At 48.8% G+C, this 18,354-nt stretch overlaps 8 protein-coding genes across 8 annotated transcripts; 4 read left to right on the top strand and 4 right to left on the bottom strand.

Annotated features, from left to right (window-relative positions):
• Positions 1-926: 926 nt before the first annotated feature.
• On the top strand, positions 927-2,316 carry N7447_010525 (TRAM1-like protein; the record flags this gene model as incomplete). The annotated part of the gene is made up of 2 exons (XM_057234787.1): positions 927-1,775; positions 1,852-2,316. The coding sequence occupies 2 exons, from the start codon at positions 927-929 to the stop codon at positions 2,314-2,316; spliced, it is 1,314 nt and encodes a 437-aa protein (XP_057081007.1).
• Positions 2,317-2,814: 498 nt separating this feature from the next.
• Positions 2,815-5,834, bottom strand: N7447_010524 (putative pH signal transduction protein PalA; the record flags this gene model as incomplete). The annotated part of the gene is made up of 7 exons (XM_057234786.1): positions 2,815-3,247; positions 3,321-3,723; positions 3,778-4,352; positions 4,414-5,308; positions 5,384-5,438; positions 5,509-5,746; positions 5,827-5,834. 7 exons carry the CDS (start codon positions 5,832-5,834, stop codon positions 2,815-2,817), a joined length of 2,607 nt encoding a protein of 868 aa, XP_057081006.1.
• A 169-nt stretch (positions 5,835-6,003) lies between these two features.
• On the top strand, positions 6,004-6,685 carry N7447_010523 (uncharacterized protein; the record flags this gene model as incomplete). The annotated part of the gene is made up of 3 exons (XM_057234785.1): positions 6,004-6,092; positions 6,116-6,319; positions 6,388-6,685. 3 exons carry the CDS (start codon positions 6,004-6,006, stop codon positions 6,683-6,685), a joined length of 591 nt encoding a protein of 196 aa, XP_057081005.1.
• A 172-nt stretch (positions 6,686-6,857) lies between these two features.
• N7447_010522 (putative mitochondrial carrier protein) lies at positions 6,858-8,174 on the bottom strand (the record flags this gene model as incomplete). Its single annotated transcript, XM_057234784.1, has 6 exons — positions 6,858-7,064; positions 7,122-7,459; positions 7,517-7,735; positions 7,789-7,862; positions 7,924-7,958; positions 8,061-8,174. 6 exons carry the CDS (start codon positions 8,172-8,174, stop codon positions 6,858-6,860), a joined length of 987 nt encoding a protein of 328 aa, XP_057081004.1.
• Positions 8,175-10,066: 1,892 nt separating this feature from the next.
• N7447_010521 (putative sterol carrier protein) lies at positions 10,067-11,512 on the top strand (the record flags this gene model as incomplete). Its single annotated transcript, XM_057234783.1, has 2 exons — positions 10,067-10,560; positions 10,630-11,512. 2 exons carry the CDS (start codon positions 10,067-10,069, stop codon positions 11,510-11,512), a joined length of 1,377 nt encoding a protein of 458 aa, XP_057081003.1.
• A 214-nt stretch (positions 11,513-11,726) lies between these two features.
• On the bottom strand, positions 11,727-12,872 carry N7447_010520 (DUF3431 domain-containing protein; the record flags this gene model as incomplete). The annotated part of the gene is made up of 1 exon (XM_057234782.1): positions 11,727-12,872. The coding sequence occupies one exon, from the start codon at positions 12,870-12,872 to the stop codon at positions 11,727-11,729; it is 1,146 nt and encodes a 381-aa protein (XP_057081002.1).
• An 831-nt stretch (positions 12,873-13,703) lies between these two features.
• On the bottom strand, positions 13,704-15,596 carry N7447_010519 (major facilitator superfamily domain-containing protein; the record flags this gene model as incomplete). Its single annotated transcript, XM_057234781.1, has 5 exons — positions 13,704-13,934; positions 13,996-15,184; positions 15,299-15,345; positions 15,398-15,468; positions 15,533-15,596. 5 exons carry the CDS (start codon positions 15,594-15,596, stop codon positions 13,704-13,706), a joined length of 1,602 nt encoding a protein of 533 aa, XP_057081001.1.
• Positions 15,597-16,422: 826 nt separating this feature from the next.
• N7447_010518 (amidohydrolase) lies at positions 16,423-18,057 on the top strand (the record flags this gene model as incomplete). Its single annotated transcript, XM_057234780.1, has 1 exon — positions 16,423-18,057. One exon carries the CDS (start codon positions 16,423-16,425, stop codon positions 18,055-18,057), a length of 1,635 nt encoding a protein of 544 aa, XP_057081000.1.
• Between the last annotated feature and the right edge of the window lie 297 nt (positions 18,058-18,354).

Here is an 18,354-nt window from a genome sequence, read left to right as displayed (position 1 = left end):
TTTGAAAACAAAAGAGGTTTTTGTTTTTTTGGAATCTACATAGAAAATCAACATATGAACAGAGAACCCAAACGAACGGCAGAGGCATGTTCATAAGAGATCAATTCAAGCAGAAAGTGCATTTGGTCCCCTGAAAGGGTTTTTGGTAAAGTAAATTGATTTGTATAAGTTGGGAATAATTTATATCCAGGTCTTTAGTAAGAGAGATGGAAGAACATAAAAACGGCCTTGGCTCAAATGGATCACAAATGGTCCTATGTAGGAGCTGAATATGATAGTCTGGTATCTATACATTATATGCGGGCTTCTCAGAAAGGTAGAGACTTGTTTCGAGTAGATTCTTGTACTTGAAATAGAATACTGGTATTCGGCAAGCTGGTCTTACGGTTGTGACATCTACGCTGCCCCTCACGATGTTTTGAACAGGGCGCATATTTACCAAACCCAAAGTTGCAAAGCGATCAGCAAAGCTCTCCCGTGAGATTTGATCGTATCTGCCGGACCAAACTCCTGAGCTGGTCGGAGGAAGCGAGGCTGCTCCTCCCACTCAACGTGGGAAGACGATTACTCGGGGCATTCATCGACCATGGTGTCCCGTTGAGAAGAGTATAGATTGTATACCAAGTGTCCGTGGTCAACATGTCTCAAACAGATACTGCTGCTTCAGTCCCAGTAAATTGTATTCATTCCCTCCCGGGCCATGTCAAAGAGAAAAAGGCTCCTTGGCATCGGGGTCGGGCCCGGGATATCCGAATACGATCGACTAGCCAAATGGGGACATTTCAACTTATTGCAAAGGGCTTCGGCCTTTAACTAGCCCAATTGGCGTAGCCTCATTTCGGTTATATTATGTTTATCATTGAAGTACATCCTAGCTCCATCTGCTCTATATTTTTCATCTCAACTCCATCTCCAAAGTACAAAACATGACCGCCAGTTCATTGCCCCTGAACGGTGCCAACCAAATGCCAATGAAAGAAGACGTCCTTAGGCGCAGGAATATCAATGGCTCACCTGGACCCGAGACAATTGGAAATGGCCAAGCCAGCCCGTCAAGTTCATTAAGCTCAACAAACCCAATCTCGAGCCCTAAAAAGCCGTTTTCTCTCCGTCGCTGTAAGCGCTTCGCGGGTAAGCGCACCTGGACGATTCCACTGGCTCTCGTGCTCGCCTGCCTCTCACTATACGCACTCAACCCGACCGAGTCAAACCCAATCTCTCATTTTATATTCCTCTCTTACAGAGTGGAATCCCTGAATGGCGACCCAAGTACCCCCACGCAGTATGGCAAGGGGCTGTGGGATATAGCATTCGTGTCATTCTACGTACTCGTGCTATCCTTCACGCGCGAATTCATTATGCAAGAAATTCTGCGCCCCCTAGCAGCCTCGCACATCAAGTCCAGAGCAAAGCAGGCCCGTTTCATGGAGCAGGCGTATACTATGCTGTATTTTGGTGTGCTCGGCCCCGCAGGGTTGTATGTCATGCGCCAGACACCGGTCTGGTACTTCAACACGCGTGGCATGTACGAACTCTTCCCGCATAGGACCCATGCGGCCGAGTTCAAGTTTTACTACCTGTTCGAAGCGGCTTACTGGGCGCAGCAGGCTGTTGTTATGCTGTTGGGGATGGAGAAGCGGCGAAAGGATTTTATGGAGCTTGTTGCGCATCATATCGTGACACTGGCTCTTATTGCGCTCAGCTATCGCTTTCACTTTACGTATATGGGTATTGCTGTTTATATCACACATGATATTAGTGATTTCTTCCTTGCTGTAAGTCGATTAGACCAGTGCTTCTGGTTTCGATACAATCCAAAACATTCCGGCCATCTATTGACAATTTCCCCAGGTTTCAAAATCTCTCCATTACATCGCGCCGGACATAATGATTCCCTTTTATGCAACCTCGATCGGCGCCTGGATATATCTCCGCCACGTACTGAATCTTCGAATTCTTTATTCCCTTCTAACCGAGTTCCGAACCGTCGGGCCCTACGAGCTCAACTGGGAGACTCAACAGTACAAGTGCTGGATCTCCAACGTCATCACCTTCGGACTTCTGGCTGTACTCCAAGCTCTGAATCTCTTCTGGCTGTACTGTCTGTTGCGCAGCGCTTTCAAGTTTCTCGCAACGGGTGAGAAAAAGGATGACCGCTCTGAAACGGATGAGGCTGAAATTGGGCAAGATGAATTCGAGGTTGCTGGGGGCATTAATGGCCATGCTTCGCAGAACGGTAGTGCATCGCCCAGTGGCAAGTTCCAGCATGCCACAGATAGCGCTGGTATCGCTGTCAAGACTCACGGGGCTCGCTGAGGTGCTTCTGTGGCTTCCTAGTTTGAACTGTGTGAAATATCTGATTGATCTTGCGCCTTACCACGCATTGACTTCCCTGTTCCACGACTTTGGACAGAAATATTTGCTTGGTCCATTCCACCCGTCATGTTGTGCTATGTATCATGGTGGTTCCATTTTATGTGTTGTTCTCTGTCTCATTGTTGCTATTGCAGGCTTGCGATGTCTCAATTGTTACGATTAAGTCTACCCATACTACGATATATTCGGATATATTAATGTTAATATATAATACCAAGGTTGAACCGGGAGTTGGTCAACTCCAATCAGATAGATAATCCATTCCATGGGGTTGTCTGCAATCTATGGAAATTATATGCAGTCAAGGCTATGCTTGTACCTCATTGCTCGTGCCATATATCGTGAGCAAGACAAATTAAACATCTAAAACTCTAGAGCTATGTGGGATGGTGTGGGATCTACAAAATAAGATTTAAACAGTTTTGTATCACAACAGCATCAAGAGAAGCGCAGTCCCTGGCTGGGATCCCAGGTCCCTGGCTGAGGAGCACGGGCGGGCTGGCTCGGGGCTGGTCTAGCTGCTGTGCTGGGAGTAGCATTGGGAGGGGCACCGGCCGATCCAAATCGAATCCCCATTTCGGGGGCCCACATACCCGGCATACCCCCAGGCATACCCCCGGGCATGCTTGGCGAAGAAACTGGGGGTGGGGCTACCGGTGCGCGCACCGGTTGGGGTGCCGTGAGAGGAGGTGCTGTCTCAGCTGGTCGTGCGGTGTGAACGGGTGGGGTTGGCTGCGATGGCGCCTGGGCGGCTTGTGCTGCTGAGTAGGCGGAGGGAGAGTGATGGGTTCGAGGTGATTCCTGAGGTTGTTGGCGAAGGTGTGGCTGGGAAATATGCAGTGAAGACATCGCTGTGGCATTGAAGATATCTCTGGTTCGGGAAAATTTGGTGTCAGCGACCTCGGGATAATCTGTTGGTTTAGTGATGGGGGGGGAACACATACGCTTCCAGCTGGCTTGCCTCCATACGACGCTGGTGGACAAAAGCCTTTGCGTCGTCGCGGAACCTGGCTACAATCTTTGCAAGATCATTGTAAAACTTTCGCCCGACATCGAGGTTGGAAATGATCTCTTTATACTTTAGGTATCCGTTTTCCAGATCCTGGAGTGCCGCTTCTCGTTCCTTTGTCGATGCATCACCCTTATGAGACCCAGTAAATGCCCGGTTAGCTTCTTGGACCTGGTCCGAAAGGTGATCTTGCTCTCTCCGCTCCTGGGCCAGAATCTCACGGTCCGAATCATACAGCTTCAGCTGCTCCTCGAACAAATCCTCGAACTGGCTTGCCTGGATAGGTTGCATGGGGAATTCCCGCTCCAGTCGAGCTGTCTGTCTTAGAAGTGCCGGGTCTGAATGCGATCCGTTAGTAGATGTCAACATTAATGAAAAAGGAAAACACGTACGAATATCATCCGCACGAGCCTTCTCCTTCAACGTTTGAATTCGTCGCTTCCGCCGATTCTCCATCCGAGTGACCTCGCTCAAACAGCCGCGCAACCGGTTAGCCTCGCGCTCAACCTCGGGTGGAATCACAACCCTCCGGCTGCTAGGCACAAAAGATTCCAAGTCCCTATTTGTGCCAGTGAGAACCATGAAGACCGACCGTGAATCTCGCAGCTTGCGCTGGACAAGGTCATCACTGCCTTGGGCGGAGGTGAAATAGTCGTCGATTTCGTTCAAACTCTTGTAAAGCTTAGGCGCGGCGGATTCCGAAGTCGCGCGGGTCCAGCGATCGGTGCCGTATTTATGACGAGCTGCAAGGTCTTCGTCCTTCTCCGCTGCTAGAAGCTCAACACCTTCCTTATACACAGCCAGATCATTGCCTTTTACTCTGGCGGTGTCATCGATAGACCGGTGCAAGCGATTCAGGCCATCTTGTTGGCGCATTTCCTCTGCGTGCGACACAAGCGTGGGCGGGAGACCTAGTGGTTTTTCGAGCGCCTGTAATGACCCTGGCAAATTGAGTGATGAAAGCAAGCTTAGAGGTGATGTTAGTAAAATCTTTCCCAACACATATTCTATTTCCGTTGAATACATACTTTCGCAACTTGTCGGTCATCGACTCTAGCTCTCCAATGAGAGTATCATTGACCAGTCGGTCTCGACGATCAGTGTAAATACTGGCGGCAATGTGAACTGCGTATGGAACCAACTTTGAGAACAGTGGCTGGCCCAACGGTCCATTATCGCCAAGCATAGAGATCGCATCAGTGACCTGTGATGGTGCTTTCGCAAGAACCATGCTGGCACGCTCGATCGTTTTGAGCTCAGATTTGGGCGGCACAGGGTTGATGTAAATTATATCGTTATCCTTCTCCGCGCGCTTGAGGTCTTCCCCGACACGGCTCTTCAATCCAGTCAAGTCACCAAGTACAGTCCGATTGATCCACCGCTGCTCTTTCAACCCTTCGTTGACGCAAAGCAAACAATCGCGCAGCCGAGCAACCTCTTCTCCATACTTGCGCTTCTCCAAGCAGTCAAGCGCCTGCCGGAACTGAGCAGCAGCGGCAAAGTGATGATGCTTTGCAGTCATATGGTGGATCCAGTCGGTGCTGATTGCATTAGACTTGGTAGCCAAGTCACCTGCGTCGCCATAGAAATCGGACACCTTGGCTGCTAGCTTTGCAATAGATGCATCTTTCAGCCCATCTTTGACAGCCTTCTGCCAGAAGCACTCTTGGCCCTGTCCGAGCAAAAGAAGTTCCAAACTCTGCAGGGTCATTTCGTCCATATCCTCCGGCGGCGACGTTCGAAGGTCTGGGATAATTTCGGTTCGAAGATGGCTCAATACTCCAGCGGCGGAGCAGAGGTAGTTACATGCCTGTTTGAGTCCATCTGCGGTAGTCCGGTTGGTCGCATATGCAAGCTGGGAGTATAATGCGGCGAGATTGAATAGGATGTTCGCTAGTTCGAAGCGTAGGTTATTTTGCGAGACTAAAAGAAACGGTTTATTCTTGTTAGTCTCATATCCGGACCCATGCGGAGAGTGACCCCAAGAAACCAACTCACCTGGCCGCGAAGTATTAAAGCCAAAAGCCGGATACCACGAAAAATCCACTCCGACCTATATAGCATGCCAGCTGTCAGTTTTCAATACCAAATTATAGAGCAAGGAGCTAGGAAGAGCGGCGCACATCAATTGGGAACTTTCCACCCATCCATTTCAGCTGAGCCGCATATGTGACCAGGCGACTGATACCACTAAAATGTGGTTCCTGGACATTGACAGCTTCGGATCTCAGACGATCAATGATCATTAGATCCTCAGCGAACATATCCGGGCGCTGATCATATTTGGAGGAGATGTACTGGGTGATTGCTTCGGACAGTGATACGGGATGGGAGCGCCGGAACGGGAGTTGGAGGATATTACTATAGAAATGAAACAGAAGAAAATGTCAGTGGCCTTGCCCTCGTCTTGTACCTTTTCGCATAGTCATGGGAGTACTCACGACTCCATTTTCGCTCGAGGCGGGGGTGTGGAAGACTCCGTTTGTTTTGACGGCGGGAAATTCAACCCCACCGGGCAACGGGATGACGTTTAATGGCCTGAGGCATCACTTGAGCCCAATCATGCAAAGGGGGTCTTCATTCCATACCCGGTCCTCGCATTTAGCTTGCTCAAGGTCATGAGTTGCTTATCTTATGCCCAGGCTACTCATGGCGCTTCAACCATTGATGTGTACCCAACTCGAAAATTCCAACCATTGGTGGAGAGGTCATCTCAAGCTTTGCCACCAGGGACTTGCACGCTGCCGAGGAGACCAATCTCTGTTATGAAACGGATTTTGAAGGCAGGACTAGATATGAGCGTCACCAAGCCCTACGTTTGATCTACGGTTGTGTGGCGTGTCTACGGAGCACTCCCTTCCAACAAGAGAGCGATATCCGACGGCGATTGATTCGAGGGCTTCAATATCTTGCGTGTGGCGTGGAGTTGGATGGGTAGACACAAGAGTTTGGGCTGTATTATTGTCGACTGTAAGCTGAAGATGATGGCAGAAACCACCCAGATCAATTTATGGCCTCCGTTCAATCTTCTTTCTCGAAGAAGAGGGATTGCTAGATGATTTTATGGACGCGAGACTAAGACCGAGCATAACCAAAACAGCGCCATTGTTCAAGCCAGAAAGCAATCAACTGATTGTTAGACTAACCATGGAACAGAATATCTGGCTAAAGAAACTTCAAGTGGGATGCAAACTATATGGCCGAGAAGATGCTGCCGATTGTGAAGTTATTCTAGCGCTACGACGATTGCATCCATTTTTGCAATACTTTTCCTCTCTGACATATGACTTCAAACTTTGATAATTCAATCTGCTATTTGTTAAAAATGAGCTTCGAGCTCATCCATGTGTGTATGTCGGTAATAAATACGAAAAAGGACCTTGATGTTCATGCACAATGGCAAAGAAAATGTTCGACAGGTGAACCTCCATTTCATCCTAGCATGATTGCCGTGGCCCCATCAACTGGTGGTTTAATTCGGCAGTTCATCGATTCGCATTCTAATGTATTCGAAAATGCTGAGCAAGATCATGTTGTTGACGCCGGTCCGGATAAGAATGATCGACAGGCCCTTGTACATGCTGGATTTGGCGACAGCCTGCGAGGCCTCGCCTATCTCGCTCGATTTCCCCAGCAGAACACTCTGTGCACGAGTCTTGCGTGTGTCGAGGGGATAAGTCTGTGGTCCACGTTAGTGCATGTTCCTCATAATAGGGGAACCGGTCTGATCACATACGCAGAACCAGGGTACAGTGCTGCAAATGGCACCAGCAATCATAGGTGCACCGAAGGGGTTCTTGTCTTGGCCCAACTCCTTGGCTGCTACTTGCTTCACAGTCTCGTAAACACTGAAATATAGACCTGATCCCACGGTGTCGCGCAACGCATGGAGTCGGAAACCGGTGTAAAGGCCCCAGAATCCATGTCGTATATATATCTGCTTGATGGCTTGAATGGTCCCTAAGCGGGGTTTGTGACGCAGAGTTTGGTCTCGGACTGCGTTTGGATCAGCCATTGCGCGGTTCGACACGAGAACGGAGGTCTGGACGACATTCTTCGCCAGCTCAAAGGGGCCTGTTTTAATGTCAGCTCCTCGCCTTCCACTTTTTCATCTAATAGGTATGGACATACAAGCGATGGGCGATGCAACCAATCCGGCGACAAGGCCTGCACCGGTAAAGGTAAGCACCCCTGTCACGGTGGGGGTGCTTCCGGGGGTTTTATAGTGATCCAAAGGGTTATAACCAGTTACGCGCTCGACGTTATCAGCGATTATGTCTTTGAAGGCATTGTACACAGTAAAGTTGACAACACGGACCACCGTAACGCTAGCCAAGGGTGGAAGCGCGCCTATGTAACGATCAGTCCATCCTTCAGCTACCGACTCATGGATACCGACTTACCAGCTACATATCCCCTAGGCCCCTCGGTACGCCAGAGATAGCGAACACACTGCCATATGTTTTTGAAGTTGTGTCTTTGAGATTAATTAGCATGCTGTTCCGATCTCCGAGGTCACGTAGAGTACAGATACTTACGTCTGCATCCGAGTCTTGACATTCTCTAAAGGAGTCTGCCAAATGAATCATGAAGAATTAGCATTGTTTACATTCCATATTGTAGAAATTTGAAGGTTTAGAATTTGAAGTAAAAGTCCACGGGGTAGAGAACTCACCACCGCCAACGTCGCGCAAACGGTCGACGCCCCCGAAGCCACCTGGGTTTTGTACTTTTTGAGGAGTCTGTGGCGTGTGGCCTCATCCATATTCCAAGCTTTGTGGTTTGGCATGATGGCGGTCTTTGTATGGTGAGTTGACGAGGGTAATGGTGCATGTTCAGAACTGTTGTCTCTAGTCATCCCTGAACGTTCTCCATTGGCGGCAGCAAGAAATAGCTATGGCAATATCTCTCCGTCAGTCGTGGCAGAACGTTGAATTCTGTTCAGACTCTTATACTTGCAGGCTGGGGAACCCGATGGAACGCAAAGCGGTCTCTCAGAACTCGAGTAGACCGTTCGGCGTCCCACAATTGTCCATTAAACGGGCCCGACCAACCCAGTACTAGCTTCAGTCTGTTGGAAAGTACCCCGGGAGACACTCGCAGTATAGATCGGTGCGTTTAGATGTGTCTTTGCAGATTATAAGCAAAGGCTCGATGTTGGTGGCCGAAGCAACGGCAGCCACAGCAATGGATGCAACCCCGCGTTCGCGAATGGGATCTAGTAGGTGTGGTGTGGGATTAAGCAGTTCAAGGGATATTCAACAAGAGTCCCCTGTTCCAGATAATTGGGATATTCTTTTCCAATATGTCTCGTCTATAGCAATGGGTTGCTGAGATTGATCGAGCGCTGTGAAAAGACGACCATTAGTATCAAGTTGCGTTCCCCGCCTTTCTGAATAGCAGGAATTTACCGATTGCGAGTTTGTCGGCCAGACGGGGATTACTTACTTTATTTCCGTATCCCACCAAACAGAAGGTGACCTAATGCTATGTGAAGAAAGGGAAGAGGGAAGTGGGAGGTAGAATGGCATGTGGACCGAGCTTGACTTGAATGCTCAAAAGGGTTTAGGGCCAAACAGAGTGACGTCGTCGTGAACAGCGGAGACACCCGCATCTTACTGCTTGCCCCCGGATTACTTCCTAAGCACACATGGGATCGGAAAATCAGTTCCATTGATTTGTGTCTATGTCTCTTGTCCTAAGATATTGATAAACATACCCAGGTCTTGGCGCCATGGCACATCTGCCGGTCGCAGCCTGGTGCTATCTTCTATTTCAAAGACAGGATACTTTATCCAACCTGATCACAGAAGGTTAGACCATGGATGGTGATCTCTATGTGGAGGACAGTAGTCCGTGATGGGGTTGGGCCCCGCGTATAAATTGGGCTCATTATAACCCACCAATTAATTGAATCTATCAAAACCGTGGAATGGTTGTAAACCAACTTCCAGGCTCAAATCAAACCACATTGTCTTCATGTTGGAAAGACTGACCATTAAGCAACAATCTAGTTATCTGGTTTCCCAGTCTTGCGGCTTCCTTATTCCCGACCTTGTGGAGAGTGGAGAGTGGAGAGTACTAGTAGCTGTTTGAATATAATCTCCCTCACGCCGCTGTGAGCCAGTAGGACAATTCTTTGGTGTGGAAATGGTATATTGCAAGATGCAATATGGCACGTAGATCGGTTAGGGGCATTCAATTGCCCCCCCGGGGAAGGTTGGAAGTTGGGTTGGCCCGAATGTGGCTCATAAAAACCATATCCATAGAACGTCAAGCCATGTTAACTTGTGCAATCATATGTATGATTAATGATACTTGTTTGCACTTGTGCTGATCAACTGGATTGGGTGTTGTTGAAGTTGTGGATTGTACCTCCCGGTCATATATCACGTGAGCCTAAATTTAAATAAAGGACACTTGTGTTTTTTTTTTCTGCTTGAGAAATCCCGGTGAGATTGAGTATCCTTAGAATAATTATCTCAACATTGTTATGTTGAAACTATGTGAATAAATTGTGCAGTGCCGCGGAGCTGGTTCCTCGGGACCTCGGTCTCTCCCCGCAATTTCTTATTGAGCTCCCCACATGCCCGGCCGAGTCTTATTTATAAAGACCCCCTTCTCGAGTCGAACCATTCAATCTACTTATATCTACCTCTGTCAATAATTCACATATACACCATGGTTAAGAAGCAAGGAACGCCCGCCTACGTCCTGGGCGTCGGCATGACCAAGTTCATCAAGCCACGCGGCAAGGTTGACTACCATGAGCTAGGCTATGAGGCCGGCATCAAAGCCATGCTTGACGCCCGGATCAACTATGACGATGTTGACCAGGGTGTCGCATGCTATGTATATGGCGACAGCACATGTGGCCAACGCGTCTTCTACCAGTTCGGCCAGACCAGCATCCCTATCTACAACGTCAACAACAACTGTTCGACTGGTTCAACTGGCCTCGCTATGGCCCGCACTATGGTCTCACACGGTGCTGCGGACTGCGTGCTGGTCGTCGGCTTCGAGAAGATGAACCCCGGTAGCTTGCAAAGCATGTACAACGATCGCGAGAACCCAACAGGACTGTTTGGAACGATGATGGCCGAGACGCGGGGTGTAACGAACGCGCCTGGTGCCGCACAGATGTTCGGAAATGCGGGTGTGGAATACAAGGAGAAGTACGCAACCTTCCAAGGCGATATCAACCTATGATGAGCAGCAATATGATGCTAACATATGGGAAACAGGTACGGTGCGAAGAACGAGGACTTCGCGGAAATCGCCCGCGTTAACCACGAGCACTCCAAGCGTAACCCCTACTCGCAATTCCAAACCGAATACACCCTCGAGCAGATCATGAAGGCGCCAATGATCCACGAGCCTCTCACCAAGCTGCAGTGCTGCCCCACCTCGGATGGCGGTGCCGCCGCCGTTATTGTCTCGCAGGACTTCCTCGATGCGCGTCCCCACCTGAAGGAACACGCCATCCTCATTGCCGGCCAGTGTCTTGCCACCGATACCGACACAGTCTACAGCACGAGCTCTATTGACCTGATGGGCTTCGGCATGTCGCGCCGGGCGTGCCGCACTGCCGTCGCTGAGGCCGGCGTGAATATCAAGGATATCAAGGTTTGCGAGCTGCACGACTGCTTCTCGGCCAATGAGATGATCACCATCGATGCGCTGGAGCTCTGCGAACCCGGACAAGCTCACGAGATGGTCCGCCGTGGCGATATCACATACGGCGGAAAGATGGTTATCAACCCATCTGGCGGCCTCATCTCCAAGGGTCACCCACTTGGTGCTACGGGTATTGCCCAATGTGCTGAACTGGTCTGGCACCTGCGTGGCTGGGCCAACAACCGCCTGATCAACGGTACTTCCGCGGCACTGCAACACAACCTCGGTCTGGGTGGTGCCGTTGTCGTGACCGTCTACAAGCGTACCGATGGCAAGGTGGCCGCCGCTGTGCCATCGGACGTTGTTGGCAAGATCAATGGTCTGGGCTATAACCCAGCCGTGGAGGCCAAGGGCTTCACTGCCGAACAGGCCAAGTCCGTCGTGAGCAAGACGCACAGCTCCAGGTATGCCCTGAAAGATACCCAAGAGCGAGTCCTTTCCAGATTCTAGAGGCAGAGGGAAACATTATTTAGCTCTCACAATTTGTACATAACTCTATCGAACAAACTTGAATTCACACGATATCCAATTTATTTATCAAAATGCATCGCAACCTATTCCCAGTCTATTCCCAGTCTATTCCCAATCTATGCCAATATATATGCCCAAAATGTTCAAGATCCTATCTATAAACAAGTTTCACAACCACAAGAGAAATCATGCATCATGAATGAGTTTTCTCCCAATCCTCGGGGAGCTTGAAGTTCTCCGGCACAGAGTACTGCCCTTTACAGCTCCCCGGACCCCGACACTTCAAATCACACTTGGCATACAACCGACAATAACATTCAGCTGCAGTAGGACAGGCATCGCGATTCAACTGGTCAAGCTCGATAGCCCCATTATCTCCATAATTGGCAAAAAGAATATGCCAAAGATACGAAACAATCCGACCAGCCACAAGGTCATCACCGGGCGCAGCCCTAGACACGCGCTGAGAATTCCGCGCAACCCCATCGTCACTCCCGTCTAGTAGCCACTGTCGAAGCGCAATATACTCATCCCGGCCATGCTGCCAGACCCGGTCGCGAGAAACAACAAACTGCGCACAGCACTGCGCGCGGACGGCATCATTCCGACCAAGATAAAGATGGAATGCACTACGGATCTCATCGACGCGTGCATCAGCATCCCCACCAAAGATGTGGCCAAGCGCCTTCGGCAGCGCTATATCTGATGCCGCGCGCGGATTCCACGGCGACACGGCGCTCGACAGCCTCATCTCGAGACTGCCCTGCGGCGGCACGGAAGAAGGACACGTTCCCGCACTCCAGTCACAGCGTAGATTGCTGTACCCGGTTGGCTGCAGCGCGGCGCGGACGTCCAGACTGCGTAGGAGTGCGGCGTTGTCGTAGTCTGGGATGTCGTTGTGCCAAGCCCAGCGGCTGCCATGCACGAAGACGGCGCCGGCGGATGGTATGTCTGCGTAGTTGTCGATTAAGAAGGTTAGGTAGGCCATTGCTTCATGTCCGCGATTTGCAGGAACTTGAAGCAGTTTGGAGGTTTTGTCTGCTGGCGCGTCCACTTGGTACATGCATACATGGTACTGTGTGCGGAGGGGTTCTAGCCAGGACGGGTCACCGTCGGTGGAGACATGGGAGACTATCAAGGCTGGTTTGGTTGTTTCTGCTAGGCCAGGGCAGATTCCGCGGGCTTCCGGGATGATGGATGAGGTTGTTCTGTAGCGGATTTTGGTCCAGGCGAAAAGTTTGTCTTTGGTTGATTGCGGGCGGTTGAGGTATAAGATCAGAAAGAGAATGCAGAGAAAGAAAATTAGTTGGATGAGTGATCTTTGTACTTTTCGACCCATTTTGTGTATTTATGCAATTATATGTGTCCTCTCTCTTTTCCCCTCGATATTTCAGATATTTCGGGACATGGCGGGAATGTTGATGCCTTAGGTGTGAACCCCCTATTTGCAACGATCTGCAAGATCTGCGGGATCTACAAGGATAGGTTTGGATGTGACGAACCTATTAAACTGAAGTTACATGGTTTTTCGTTAGAACTTATGTAACTTTGTGGGTCCAACTGCCGTACGAAGTTGAACGTGATGATGCAAAATCACTTACATAGTTCTCGGTAGCGTGGATATCTTTAACCACTAGCGCGATCACTAAGACGAATATAGCTCGACCCTCTAACGACATTTTAGGTATCGTATAGAAGGCGGCGAGACCTCGAAGGGCCTTAGCTACAGTCTGAACAAATAGTAGCAGCAATCAGTGGTTAGACAATATATGGCTCCCTTTAGTGGTATAATTTTCAGTCTCTTAACTAAATAGACAAAATGGGAAATTTTAATCAATATGCTGGGAAATTGTAATATGCAAACTTACATGATATCAGGGTTTCCACCGCCTTATAGTGTTAAGGGGTAAAAACTCATTCAATGTTGCCTTTCGACATTAATATCTTCTGCTGTACACGGAATCCACCTATAGGAACTTTTAACGGACATGTCGGCCTAAACATATATGATATCAGCCATGAGGCAAACTCAAAAACAATTGCATGTTGTAGGACGCAACATTAAACAAAATATAAAATCCATTAGAAAATAAAAGCCCTCATATGGCATAGTTTCTGGCCCTAGTTGCCTTAATGTGATCGAACATGTTCATATTGCCCGCGATTGAAGCTATAATGCTGAACACCGGCGATACCGATCTGTAGTCCAGCATCTGATGCTCTTCCCATAATAGAGAAAAGCAATCGTACCCGGAATCAGTACGATTGACATGATAATTCCCATTGTAAGAAACACGTTTCTGATGCCGACGGCAGCGGTCCAGGGTGTAAGTGCAAACACAAAAATTGTTGCAAAAAGATTCCTAAAAAAAGTCACTCCAGCCAGTGAATCGGCTACGATCTAAGGCAAACGTATGGTTAGCTCTCCGCCCACTATCTATCGACTGATAAATGTTACTCACATTTGTATAGGCATCAGTCAAATAAGTCAAAGATGTGCTACTGATAGGTCCCATGGCAAGACCATAAAGTCCGTAACCGATGGCAACAAAGTACCACGGTTGGGCATTTCCTAGACTGTATCCAAAGAGTAATGTTCCAGCTGGAACTAATGGAGAAAATGCAAGCAAAATCCACAGGCGCATTTCGGGTTCGTATACTCCTCCGTTTCTCTTGGCTAGTCTTAAAACTAGCCTATCGCTCAGAGGTGCAACGATCACGCTTCCGATTGTTGTTCCAATGAAGGGGGCCAAGGACATAAGGCCGACCTGCGAGGCGGTGAAGTTATAGGGTGGCTCGGGCATAACTGAAGCCACCACAGTTATCATGACTTGCCACAAGGCTGTCAACATTCCGTATACCACTGCGACATAGAGTGCGGCTGGAAAAGCGAAAGTCGCAATGAGAGGTTGGTAGATGTGACGGAGAAAAAGCTTCAGCGAGCCTGGAGACGATGACCACAGAGAAAGTCGCTGCAAGTAAGTCTTTCGTAATATGGATAGGTCGATATCTGGCGTGTTTAATTCGGATATCCTTCCGCCACCTTCTGCATCTAGGTTTTTCTCAAAATCTTCTCCCTTCAGATTGCCTCTGGGCCCAGCAGAATCCTCTCGTTGGGGGTGATTGACTGGGGCCAAGCCGTTGATGCAACCAAGGAATTTGGTCTCTTCATAGAAGAAGAGAAACAGCACAAAGCTGATGCCAAAAAGGATAGCCATCCACCACCATACCCACCGCCAACCTTGCGAAGTTGTAACATAACCTGCAGCTAGAGGTCCTAGTGCAGACCCAATAATCATTATCCAGACATAAATTGAATTCATCATGCCTCTTTGGTGTACAAAGAAAATGTCAGCCACCGTCATCTGAACAATCACTTCCGCCAGTGCCCCGAGAAGACATGAAAAGGCATTCACAAGCATCAAGTCAGCTACCGTTTGGATCTTTGCAAACCAAACGGCCACTCCAAATTGTAAGAGTGTACTCATCACGTAGATTGGACGTCGACCAAATTTGAGTGCTGTAGGGATGAACAACAATGCTCCAATACATAATGCGGCCGAACCAACTGCATAGCTGTCTTGCAAGGTCTCATAGCTATATCCCAGCTCAATGTTCATCGATGCCCATGTGGGGGTGGAAGCTCCAATACTATTATCAAACCCAGCAAAGTCAGTATTTGCGACTCTCCTCTTATCAATACGGGAGAGAGCGTAACGGAAAAAGCCGAAGGAAACTTACCAGGCAAAGACAAGCAAAGAATACAGCAACACAAGCCCAAAATTGAGGTACTTCTCCCAAATCTTCCAGTTCTATACGCTGGATGAGTTACCATTAAACATATATTCACATCAATTCACTTACTAACGGATCATTTGGATCCCTTGTTGGCTTAGGTTGTAAGATAATCACACCTGAAGCATTTCTCTGGAGATCTAGTCGAAAAGATTCAGCTGTCAGTATGAAGCTTGATCTGGATGAAAATTTCAAAGCGCCTACCCTCTAGGGGAACAGTTCCTGGTGGTGACCCTGAGCCTCTATGATGGCTATCGTCAGGAAACATCTTGACTGTAAATGATAACGCCAGACAACTATAGGTTTGGCAGTGAGCTTGACAGGAATAGTATCAGTCTCCCTAGGGTAACATTAACTCTTTATTTAAAGCTACATTGAAAAGGTTTCTATAGATTTGATAAGCAATGAAGCCAGTCACTAAAGACTTCCCCAGATAACAACATCGTAGGCTTAATTCCCGTCCTAATTGCCAGCCACCAGATTGGCAAGTCTTTGATAGCGGGGTGACAGGCCAAATTTCGGATGGTCCGATCCATCTTCGTAGTCTGTTTGCAGGTCGAACTTGGAGGCCGAGAACCGGTCGAGAACCTTGGTCTCATACTGAGTTGATACCACACAACGAGCGAGATAATTGTGAGATTCTATTGGACTAAGCGCTCACTCTCCACTGGAAGTTCGAATGTCAAATAACACTCTGATGGTGCAGCATGATTAATTAGTCTTATATAGAATACAATCTGATTCAGGTATTTGGTGCAGATACGTACTGACTCATACCTAGCCTACGATAACGAAAGCGCAGAGTCCGCTGGTGCCGCAGATCATCTATTTGGTATCGAACAATCACGCTTTGGTTTCATCATAGTCGAATCAAATTGTGCCTGGTGCTCATTTCTGAGTTTGCGGCGTTGACGCGTCGGGCCTCCCGACAACAGCCAGATGGGGCTTAGAGGAAAGCGTAACTAATCGATTTCCTCCGCTTGGATTGACCAGTCAGAGCAATCGGGGATATGAGAACTTCAAAATAAATTCATTGATTCCGCTTGGTGTACTTTCAATAATATTTAGCCATTCATAGCTGCCCAACCCACACAATGACACACACAACCGTCTTCCACAACGGCAGAGTTTTCAGTCCAAGCCAAGCACCAACCGAGACTGAATTTCTGAGAAGTTTTGTGGTCTCGGGAGGGACGATTACGCATGTCGGATATGAGAGTGATGATGCCATCAAGACAGCAAAGGAAGAAGGCGCGGAGGTAATTGACCTGTATAATCGGGTAGTGGTGCCTGGATTCATCGATGGCCACACACATTTTCTTCTCTTCGGACTAGCTCTCCAGAAACTCGATTTAAGTGATTGCAAAACCTTTGAGGCCATTGAAAGTGCCCTCGTCAACTACGCCAAAGCGAATCCGGAGCTGCCACGAGTTCTGTGCCGAGGCTGGCATCAGCCTTCAACCAACGGGAAAGCTCTGGCGAGCATGATTGATCACATTGATCCTCGTCCTATCTTCATTGAAGCTCTAGATCTTCATTCCACTTGGTGCAATACGGCCGCATTGAATGAACTGGGGGTTGGTTCGATACCCAATCCAGCTGGTGGCACGATTTATCGGGATGGGAATGGAAGGCCCTCGGGACTCTTAGATGAAGCCGCGCAGACAGGAATTGTCTGGCCGCATCTGATGAGTGTGTGTACTGTGGAAGACCGACTGGTGGCTTTGGATAACGCTTTAACTACTTACCTTGAATCGGGCTATACGGGACTAATCGATATGGCCATGGATACCGATTCATGGGAGGCCTTGACGTTGCTGCGGACAAAACAGAGTGTTCCGATCCATGTGGCAGCGCACTGGTATATCCCATTTACCGAGGATGAATCAGAGCTATCCAAGCACATAGAAGAAGCCATTGCGAAGCATCAGGAGTTCCATCCCTCGGTCTCACCAGACTTCTGCGTGATTGGGATTAAAATGATTTCCGATGGCGTGGTGGATGGCTGTACGGCAGCCCTGAGCCATCCATACAGTCAAGATGACGGCGATGTTGCGGTCAATCCGATCTGGCCGGCGGAAGCTATGAACAAAGTTGTGAAAAGGGCTGCCGATGCGGGTCTACAAGTTGCGATCCACGCAGTTGGTGATGTTGCCATCACACAAGCCATCGAAAGCATTGCCGCCACCAACAGCCCGCATGGTCGGCATAGGATTGAGCACCTCGAGCTAACCTCGGTGGAGGATGCAAAGCGACTGGGCCAGCTAGGAATCACTGCATCCATCCAGCCCGTTCACTCCGATCCAGCTCTCACTAAAGCGTATCCACGGATTTTGAAGCCTCATCTATGGGAACGAGCATTTCCATATCGAGAGTACGCCGATGGGAACGCCTGCGTTGCCATTGGGACCGATTCACCGACAGCAAGGCATCTGCCCTTGCCCAACTTATACAATGCGACAGTCCGGAGATCAGCCCTTGAGCCAGATTCCGAACAGATCGTGAATCCTCATAATGGGCTTACTCTGATCCAGGCATTTACTGCAGCGACCTCGGGAGCAGCATATTCACGTTTTGCTGAGGGATGGGTAGGAAGCATCGCTCCTAACCATCGGGCAGATTTTATTGTGCTAGATACTAAATGGACCCCGGAGACATTGCTGGAAGCGACAATTCATCAGAGCTGGGCCAACGGAAGGAAGGTCTTTGAGTGTTCGCCCACGTCATAGCAAATATTATACATGCTAAATATGATTTCATTTCAAAGTATACATGACATTCGAGTCAAAAGACACTCCGATGTCATCTGGTTCTGTTAATTGTGAACTTCCCATGTTCATTACCCAGGGTTCACCTCCCGCGCCTCTTACCAGGCCAAATGTACCTAAATGGGAACATGCCTTGTCTAGGGGAAATGGAGTCAAGTTGGATATCTTGGTGCGTTTCATAATGCTCAAGGCCTTCTCTCACACTACATGAAGGTAGAAATCACATGGTACCACCATTTCTTTGGGTGAATAGTGAGA

The sequence above is a fragment of the Penicillium robsamsonii genome (genome assembly GCF_028829455.1).
Source record: "Penicillium robsamsonii strain IBT 29466 chromosome Unknown utg000007l_segment0_segment0, whole genome shotgun sequence".
Classification (NCBI taxonomy): Eukaryota; Fungi; Ascomycota; class Eurotiomycetes; order Eurotiales; family Aspergillaceae; genus Penicillium; species Penicillium robsamsonii.
Note: the sequence above shows the minus strand (reverse complement) of the source record. Positions and strands in the feature narration are given on the sequence as shown.